This window comes from Anas acuta, chromosome 5 (assembly GCF_963932015.1).
Source record: "Anas acuta chromosome 5, bAnaAcu1.1, whole genome shotgun sequence".
In the NCBI taxonomy this organism is placed as follows: Eukaryota; Metazoa; Chordata; class Aves; order Anseriformes; family Anatidae; genus Anas; species Anas acuta.
The window spans coordinates 5,829,140-5,837,945 of NC_088983.1; the positions used below are offsets into that span (position 1 = coordinate 5,829,140).

The 8,806-nt window shown below is 52.0% G+C and overlaps 2 protein-coding genes across 7 annotated transcripts; one reads left to right on the top strand and one right to left on the bottom strand.

Annotated features, from left to right (window-relative positions):
* Nucleotides 1–1,046: 1,046 nt before the first annotated feature.
* Nucleotides 1,047–3,321, bottom strand: L3HYPDH (trans-L-3-hydroxyproline dehydratase). Of its 4 annotated transcripts, none has more exons than XM_068682448.1 (5): nucleotides 2,722–3,321; nucleotides 2,411–2,580; nucleotides 2,209–2,331; nucleotides 1,884–2,021; nucleotides 1,047–1,508 (listed from the first exon to the last, which is right to left on the bottom strand). In XM_068682448.1, the coding sequence occupies exons 1-5, from the start codon at nucleotides 3,278–3,280 to the stop codon at nucleotides 1,383–1,385; spliced, it is 1,116 nt and encodes a 371-aa protein (XP_068538549.1). In that variant the 5' UTR covers nucleotides 3,281–3,321; the 3' UTR covers nucleotides 1,047–1,382. The 4 variants fall into 4 exon arrangements, with proteins under 4 accessions (XP_068538549.1, XP_068538548.1, XP_068538550.1 ...); XM_068682447.1 differs by having other exon boundaries at nucleotides 2,719–3,321; XM_068682449.1 differs by having other exon boundaries at nucleotides 2,737–3,319.
* A 141-nt stretch (nucleotides 3,322–3,462) lies between these two features.
* JKAMP (JNK1/MAPK8 associated membrane protein) lies at nucleotides 3,463–7,677 on the top strand. Of its 3 annotated transcripts, none has more exons than XM_068682451.1 (7): nucleotides 3,463–3,580; nucleotides 3,738–3,829; nucleotides 3,941–4,122; nucleotides 5,356–5,562; nucleotides 6,120–6,301; nucleotides 6,836–6,912; nucleotides 7,210–7,677. In XM_068682451.1, the coding sequence occupies exons 1-7, from the start codon at nucleotides 3,568–3,570 to the stop codon at nucleotides 7,426–7,428; spliced, it is 972 nt and encodes a 323-aa protein (XP_068538552.1). In that variant the 5' UTR covers nucleotides 3,463–3,567; the 3' UTR covers nucleotides 7,429–7,677. The 3 variants fall into 3 exon arrangements, with proteins under 3 accessions (XP_068538552.1, XP_068538553.1, XP_068538554.1); XM_068682452.1 differs by having other exon boundaries at nucleotides 3,465–3,580; nucleotides 3,941–4,095; XM_068682453.1 differs by lacking the exon at nucleotides 3,463–3,580 and adding an exon at nucleotides 3,612–3,653.
* The last annotated feature ends 1,129 nt before the right edge of the window (nucleotides 7,678–8,806 follow it).

Here is an 8,806-nt window from a genome sequence, read left to right on the forward strand (position 1 = left end):
CCCCCAGCTCCCCACAACTTCCAGGTACCTGCAGAGAGCACCGAGCTCTGCCCTGAGCCTCCTCTTCCCCAGCCCAATCCCCCCCCGGTTGTTTCTGCAAGCACAGACGATGTGCTCGTGCTCATCTCTGCTGTCCACCGGCACCCCAGGCTGCAGGGGATTCATCGGGGCAGGGGAACTTCTGCAGGAAATCAGAGGCAAAGCTGGGAGCAGAAGTCCCAAATGCCAGCCTTGAAAAAGCACACTGGCAGCACAGCTGCTCTCCGGACCTGCAAATTTCTGCTTCTTCCCTTTCCAAAGTTGTAATTTTCAATTTGACAAAAGAAATTCCTCTCAGTCCTCCCCATGCTACCCTTTCCCAAGCTCTCCAGCCCGACTTGCTGCACGAGCCACCTGGAGATAATCGTTCTCCTTTTCAGAAGAATTTAATGAGGCAAATTCCCATGAGTGTCTCCAATAAACCAACACCGTTTTGTCCAGAGACACAAAGGAAATTACAGGCCCCGAGTGGCCTGAAGCTCCGTTTCTGCCACCGTGACAGCCTGCCCGGGCTCTGCCTGGTTTATCCCCAGCAGCCGTCCCTCGCGGGGCTCGGTGCCAGCCCTGGCCACGCTCCGCTGGGCAAGCTGCCCCTGGGCTCAGACAGAATCACAACTAAATAAGTTTGCAATCAAAGGTCAAAATGGCTCCAACCTTTGAAGCCAGCTACTCCCGTTGAAAGTTAACCACACGGTGTTTGCGGACTGTGGTCCGAAACGAGCAAGAGGGCAGGGTTTAGGAAGCAGTGTGAGGAGGACACAGCACACAGCAGGCTGGGAATCCTTTGCACATGTTTGTGCCCAGACCTGGGACATGGCAGGGCTCTGGCAGGGATGAAACCAGGGCAGTGATAAAGGGATCCACGACTGGGGACACAGGGGCATGAGGCAGAGCAGTGCTGACGCCTGAACGAGAGGCATCAGGGAGGGACAGGCAGTCCTACCAGCAGTGACACGCTTGGCAGAGCCCTGGAAATGAGCTCCAGGAGCAAGAACAAGAGGGGAAGGCAGTGTTTCCAGCTGGCATTTAATAGGAATCTGGCTTAGAAATTAGTAATTTACAGAAGCAGAGAAGGCACATAAATTCAAAGACAGCTCTCCAAAGATCAGCTCCATTTTCTGTGAAAAAATATTTTAAAAAAAGATTGTGGCTTCCCAGAGCAGCCCTGGACCTCCATCAATAGCCAGAGCAGAGAAGCACGACCTGTTATCTCAGAACACAGCAGGCACTGTCGTGCCACCGAAGGCTGGTCCCGTTGCTCTGGGACATTGCAGCGAGCCGTGGGCAGAAGCAGAGCAGAAATGTGCAGGCAGAAGCGCAGCACCGTCACCGAGAGGCTCCGGTCACTTGAAGAAGAAGCCGTATTTCAGCGGGTCCTCCTCTTCCATTGTGAAGGTGGCTGTACCGGTATAAAAGGCTTCTCCCGAGACTTCCACTACAACGGCGTTGTAGTCCCCAAACTTGGCTTCCTGTGGAGGGGTTAGGGTCAGGATGTCCCAGAGCAACACACTCACTTGGGGAAGAGGGGATGGGAAGAGGAACCCACCCCCCGCTGACACGGAGGATAAACCACGTGGATTTATCTACATCAGCATCAGAAATGCATCTCACCCGGGCCTTTTCTGATGGCTGAGGAATTGCAGTGAAGCCATGTAACACAAAGTCTTACCATTACATCCTTCCCTAATAAAAAATCCTTGCTTGTGTGAAAGCAAGACCCCCAGGCACCTCCCTCCTCCCCATCCAGGCACAGAAAGGCTTTTCTGCCCCTCCCCGGACCCACAGCAACAGCACCTTCCCCGCAGTCCTTGAGCCAGGGGGAAGCTCCAGCACCAAGCACTTGCCTTCACTGCCTTCCCCGTGAACAAGGACCCCGTGGTACTGCTCCGAAAGGTTCTGCTCTGGTTCAGCTGGATGAGCCCCTTGTGGTACTGCAGGGCGATGCGAGCTGTCACGCCTGAACCGGTCGGACATCGGTCAACCTACAAGAGAAGATGAAGCAGCTCTGCTTCTCTCACCTTTATACTGTGCTTAGGGGGAAGTCCTTCTAGCCCGGGGGGGGTTAAAAATCAGGATATATCACAAAGGGAAAGACAAAATATGCAGGTTTGGGGTATGAAGGGGAAAAAGGCAGTGCCTGGAGCACCCGAGAACAGCCCGTTCCTGTACCTGTTCATCCGCAAACACGCAGATGTTGGTGGTGGGCTCCTCGCTGAAGGCGTCCTTCCCGTCCGTCAGGATGGTGCCGTAGAGGAAGGCCAGGTCTTCGCTCTCAGGGTGATGGAGCGGGAACTGGGAACGGCACAGGGAGGTTTGTGAACACAGGCAGCACTTCATAATCAGCAGCAGTCAGAGCAGTGCAGTGCCCTACCTGCTTCTTCACCGCTTCCGTCACCGCGCTCGCGGCGCTGACCAGGTCTCTGGTCTTCGAGGAGCAGACATCAAGGCCCAGCTGCTCGGCACTGAGGAAGGCGTAGAAAGTGCCGCCGTAGCCTATGTCAACCACCACCTTCCCGTGACCGGGGACATCGATGGGCACATCTGTGCAGGGAAAGGGAGAGCGATGAGAAGGGGGCACGGTGCTGAGCAGTCTGAGGCCACCCAGCCGTGCTCTGTGAGCTTGCCCAGTGAGGGGCAAGCACCCCAGCACAGCCCTGCCAGCCCCCCAGACACCAAAACCACCATCTCGAGCCCCACCAGTGGCAGCAGCGAAGGCGGGCACGCTGTGGAATCGGACGGGGTTGCCGCTGCGCCGCCCATCCCACGGCACGAAGGCGGTGACGACCCCGCAGGGGCAGCGCAGGCGCATGGCAGTCTCGGGACGGCACGGAGCAGCCACCAGCCCGTAGTCGAGGGCGAAGCGCCCGAGGGCCAGCACGGCGTGACCACACATGGCGCTGTACCCGGCACCGTGCAGGAACAGTGCCGCCAGGTCGGCGTCACCCACAGCCGCCTCTCCGCGCACCACCAGCGCCCCGTACATGCCGCGGTGGCCACGGGGCTCGTGCACCAGCGCCCGCCGCACGTGGTCCTGGGTGGCCGCCACGTGCCGCCGCAGCGCCAGCAGCGACAGCCCGGACGACGCCACCGCCGCCTCGGCCGCCTCCAGGCGGGGGATGACGCGCAGGGGCTCGCCGCCCGTGTGCATCTCCACGGTGTGCAGCAGAGGCGCCTGCAGCCAGCGGGGCGGCAGCCGCGGGGCTCTGCCCGCATCGGCGGCACCCGCGGGATCGGCCGCCATCAGCGCGGGAAAACAGCGGAGGCCACGCCCACCCGAGCCACAAGCCACGCCCACTTCGCGGTAAGCCACGCCCACTTGGCCACCAAGCCACGCCCACCTGGTTAGAGAACCCCGCCTGCTGCGCTGTGGCCACGCCCACTTGAATGTGGCCACGCCCACCGCCTGTAGCCACGCCCACTGTTACGTCACCGCCTCCACCGCTGCGCTCTCTGGAGTGGGCGGGGCTCGGCCTCGCGGCGGAAGGGGAAGTGACGTCAGGCGGAAGGGCTCGTTGCTAGGGGAGCGGGATGATCGGCTCCGGTACGGACGGGGCTGCGCGGGGTGGGCCGGGCCGGGCCGGGCCGGGATGGGTCCGAACCTCACCTAACGTCGTGTAATTTAGCGTAACGAAATGTAATGTAATATAATGTAATGTAATGTAATTTATCGTGCCGTAACGCTCCTGCTCTCCCCGCAGCCGTCGCCATCCACCCCGCCTGCCTGGGGCTGTACTGCGGCCGCACCGTCCTGGCCGTCAACGGCTCCGTGGAGACCTACGGGGACTGCGGGGTAGGTGCGGGGGCTCCCAGCTCGCTGCCCTTGGTTCTCTCGGCCGCTCCCGGTGGGTGCAGCGCTTCGTGGTTGGGCTCCGCTGTGACCCCCGTGCTGTGCTTCCCGCAGGTGTGCCCCAGGGGCCAGCGGACCGACGAGAACAAAATCTGCCGGGAATGCGTGGGGTCTCCCGACCGCTATGACTGGCTGTACCTCGGCTTCATGGCCATGCTGCCCTTGGTCCTGCACTGGTTCTTCATTGAGTGGTATTCAGGAAAAAAGAGGTTAGCATCCCCCTCCTTCAAAAAAAGGTATTTACAAAAATGTACTAACCACAAGCATAGTCTGAGATGCTGAACTGATCTGTCTAGCACCACATTTGTTGGCTGAGCCGATGCAGCAGCACGGAAGCTCTGGGCAGTTGGTTGATGTTTTTATTTACAGCAGTCATCTTGGCCCTTCTCTGCCTGCAGAGAAACCCACAATGGGTTTCCCCATGGAGAAACCCACATCAGGTTTCCCTGTGGCAGGCCATAGCGGTGCCTCATGTCAGCCCCTCTCCATGAGACTGACCCGCCACCTGTGGAGGCCCTAAGAAAGAATGGTTTTGACTTTTCTCTTTAGGAATGCGTATGGCAGGTTTTGGTCCTGACAGCACTGCTGATGTACCTTAACTTCAGTGGGGTGCATCAAGAAAATTCTGTAAAAACAGGGATTTAAAATCACAGCTCCATGTGGCCATCAGGAGCTTGGCTGTAGATTTTTAAAGAAGTCATGTTTCTCAAGTGTACTGAACACTGAAAACGAGGGCCTGAGAGAGCTTAATGCCTGGTTATGTGCCATTTTTACCAATAATTTTTCAGCTGTGAAAACTTGTATCGTATGTCACAGTGTTATTGAGATGTCACATGTTACTGAGATGTGTGGTGCCTTATTCTCCACCTGCTTTCTTTGAGACTGCAGCACCGTGAGCGTTGATATCCGTTACCTGACAGGAGGCTCATGCCTGTGCTGCGTTTGCTTGTACGCGTCCCTGGGCTGGGCACGGGGGAGCTGTGCTGCTGCAGGAGGGAATAGCTCAGCTCTGTGGAGTATCAGACGTAATGAGGACGGCTGTGTTTTATGCTCACCTTGGCTGTTTGCTTTTTGTGCTTCTAGTCTGATGCCACCTTGTGCTTTCCTGGAGGGCAGCTCCTGCTTCTAGCATTCCTGTATCGGTGTACATAGGAGAATACTTCTTGTGATGGTTTGATCTTACTTTCTACTATCCATACTACAGCAGATTTTGGTATAAGAAGCTGGAATGGTTCCCAGTTATTTTACGCATTAAATCATTTGGGATCATATGAATTAATTTTCACACTCAGCTTAAAATACTTGGATTTTCTTATTCGAGCAGAATGTTGTTATTATTTGTCCTGTCCTTGGTCACAGTGAGTCACAACCCTGCAGAAGTTTCTGTCCAGTACACACCTACACCTTTTGGTCAGCCTTTAGATTTACTTGAATGGTATAAAACAGAAGTAAATTTCTCACCTTTGTAGCTCCAGCGCGCTGCTGCAGCACATCACCGCCCTGTTCGAGTGCAGCGTTGCGGCGATTGTTACGCTGCTTGTCAGTGACCCCGTTGGCTCCCTGCACATCCGATCCTGCAAGGTGAAGAAGCTTTCGGACTGGTACACGATGCTCTACAACCCGAGCCCCGATTACATCACCACAGTGCATTGCACCCACGAAGCCGTCTATCCCCTGTGAGTGAAAAGGTTTCTGTCCTCAGAGCTGTTTCTTCCTTCTGTACGTGTTTGTTTCTGCCCACGCCTCTTCTCAAAGCGGCAGAAATTGTTCCCGTGTACCCAGCTTAGACCAATGAGTATCAGAACCCCTGAAGTCTTTTTGTGCATTGAGCTGTTTTTTGTGTGAAACACCAACATTTAATGACTTTGTGAATTCAGTGTCTTTTCCTTTGTTTTCCTCTTGCCTCAATGTGCAGCAGGGAAGCTCAACAAATAAGTATTTCAGAGAGCATTTTGTGATCTGTTCCTTCTTGCCACCGAAGAAGGTGACATAGTCTAGGACATGAAGCTATGAAGCATTAATCTTCATTTTTTTTCCCCATTCACTGCATCTTGACGATTTCCCTAGCAAAGTCAGTCCATCGTCCCCCTCCTGTCACGTCCTTTGGTTGTAAATTCCGTAGCGAATTCCCTACCTAACTCCAGATTTCCTGGTTCTGAGTTGAGTCTGCAGGATGAGCAAACTGCATGTTTTAACAGAATAAGAATTTAAATAAGAAATTCTTTATTTGCAGGTACACCATCGTGTTCATATACTACGCCTTCTGCCTTGTGCTCATGATGCTACTCCGCCCTCTGCTGGTGAAGAAGATTGCCTGTGGCTTAGGAAAGTCCGATCGATTTAAAAGCATTTACGCAGCACTTTACTTCTTTCCTGTCCTCACGGTGCTCCAGGCGGTTGGAGGAGGCCTGCTCTGTGAGTTCTGTCCTAATAACGCTAATAAATGTACCCATAAACATAGTAACAAATGGCTTAGGGGAGGGAGAGAAGGGACATGATGCTTCTTGCTTTGTGAATGAGGATTTTGTTAAGGTTTCTGCAGGTTGTGAGGAGCCTGAGCTGAAGAGGGGCTGGTTAGTAGCCCTGTCCTAACCAGGCTCTGAGCAGCACTGCCTCCTCTTTGCTTGTGCTGCTAGAGGCTGCCCCTTTCCCAAAAAGGCACAGAGTCGGGTATGAGAGGAAGTTAATTCAGATAGTTAATTCAGCTTTCTGCATAGGTAGAGTACATCTGATTTCAGAAATTAATTCAAGTTTGGAGAGCTCAGCTGATCTTTGATTTAGCTTGAATTTGGGATCCTAAGATGGAAGCATTGACTAGTTCTGTTTGTCTGAGCCTTCCTGCTTACACATTTGACAGTAGCTGTGCTGTGGTAGCTTAGTGGCCTCCAGTCTCCCCTGAATGTATAATGATGCATTTTTCCTGATGATGTGTTTAACATTTGCCTTTAGATTACGCCTTCCCATACATCATACTGGTGTTGTCCTTGGTTACATTGGCTGTGTACATGTCTGCTTCTGAAGTGGAGGTAGGTGAACATGTTTTCTGTATCGAAACTCATAACAAAATACTTGAATGAGCAGAGACTGCTCTCTTGCATTGTCTCAGCCGTGTTTTATGCATTGAAGCATCTTCCTTTATGACTTCCTCTTAGCTGGAGGAAGCTCCTGTAAGACTTCCCCCTTGTGGCCTACTGAGAAACTGTGCTATGTGCTGGAAAGGTTTCAGTCCCCGCGGCTTTGTGCAGTGTCTCTGTGCACTACATATAACGTGCCTTAAACATCAGGTACAGCGCGCTAACAGAAGGTTGTGTTCATTTTGCCAGTCTTTCAAGGACCTTCTCGTCAGGAAGAAAAGGCTGGTTGTCCTCGTCAGCCACTGGCTGCTCCACGCCTACGGCATCATCTCCATTTCCAAACTGGACAAGCTCGAGCAGGACCTGCCGCTGCTTGCCCTCGTCCCTGCGCCTGCCCTCTTCTACGTGCTGACAGCCAAGTACACGGAGCCCTCGCGCATACTCTCAGAGGGAGGGAATGGACATTAGGAAGATCCTGTGCCAACAGCGCTGTCCTACAACAACCTGGAGTAAGCAAGTGTAGTGCTTGGTATGCATTTGAAAACTTCTGGTTTAGAAGCAGCCATTTGTGTACGAGACTTCTGGGTGAAACATTTCTGAGACTGTATAATACTGAAAAGCTGCACTTTGTATTCTTCACAAACATCTAGTATAGATCAAAGGGAATGTCTGTATTTATTGCTGTGAATTTGCATAAAAAGCTTCTGACACATTCTAGTACAGAGTTTTGCTTGTATATGTTTATTTCCTATTACAATATTTTAGGTGGTGTTTAGAAGAACAATAGTTTATTTTTCAATAGAGTTTCAATGAAACAGAGCTCAAATAAAACGTGGAACGCTTGTACATCGAACAACAGAGCTTGAATGAAACAGAGCACTTGGTTTTCTCATCATGCATTCTAGCTTCTATCTTCCATGAGGGGAAAGAGACTTTCAGATGGCTGAAGATAAGCACTGGAATTATGCTCAAGATGTGTTTTTTATGATGGAAGCATCTCCTGATTTCTTCACTGCACTTTATTCTGACTTCTAGGAGAAAGAAGACAAAAAGCACTGTGAAGTTCTCTATAGTTTATGTTCTGTGTACTGGTTCAAGTATGGAGACCTCCTCTGTAAACGATTAAATAGTAGAATTTCTCCCACTAACGCCCTTTTCTTATATCCTGGCTATAAATTCCCATCTAGGATCAGGTTAAAGACTTTCTTTTCTTAGCAGTTTACGCCTGTTGTCAGCAAAGCACTTGCTGCAGGTAAGGCTGTGAGCCAGGGTAACTACAAATGGATGGAGCCTTCTTCACATCTTTTACAAGACACATTAACCTTCCCTTATGATTGTGCTTCATGGCTGTTAATCCATTTATTGTCTATGTATGTTGTATGGGAATACACCTAAAACTCACAGTAATTTAATCACAGAACACTTAGTGCTGTAGCGGGCCCAGAAGGGGCAGAGCAGCACCGAAGGACTGAATGTTGAAGGAATAGTTCTAGGCAGATTTTCTCAACAACAATTTGTTGGCAGCAGTAGCAGGAAGAGTGCATCTTTCCATGCTTAACTGTGGCAGAAATGCCTTTTCTAGTCGATTACCTACCGACACTGCTGAGGCTGATCCACCCCTAAGCCACCCCCTGGTGGCTCAGTGGAAAGGGACAGAGCCCGCCGAGAGCTCAGGGGTTCTGTGGGTGCAATCAAGGCTTCCTCAAGGTGGCGCGCTGCTCTATTCAAAAACCTTTCTCCATAGCTTTAATTTCTTACATCTGATACACATTTCCTGATAACTTTGCTCTGTGCATTGCCAGTTGACAGGTTTGCCGCTTCTAAAAATAGCATGCAAACAAACCAC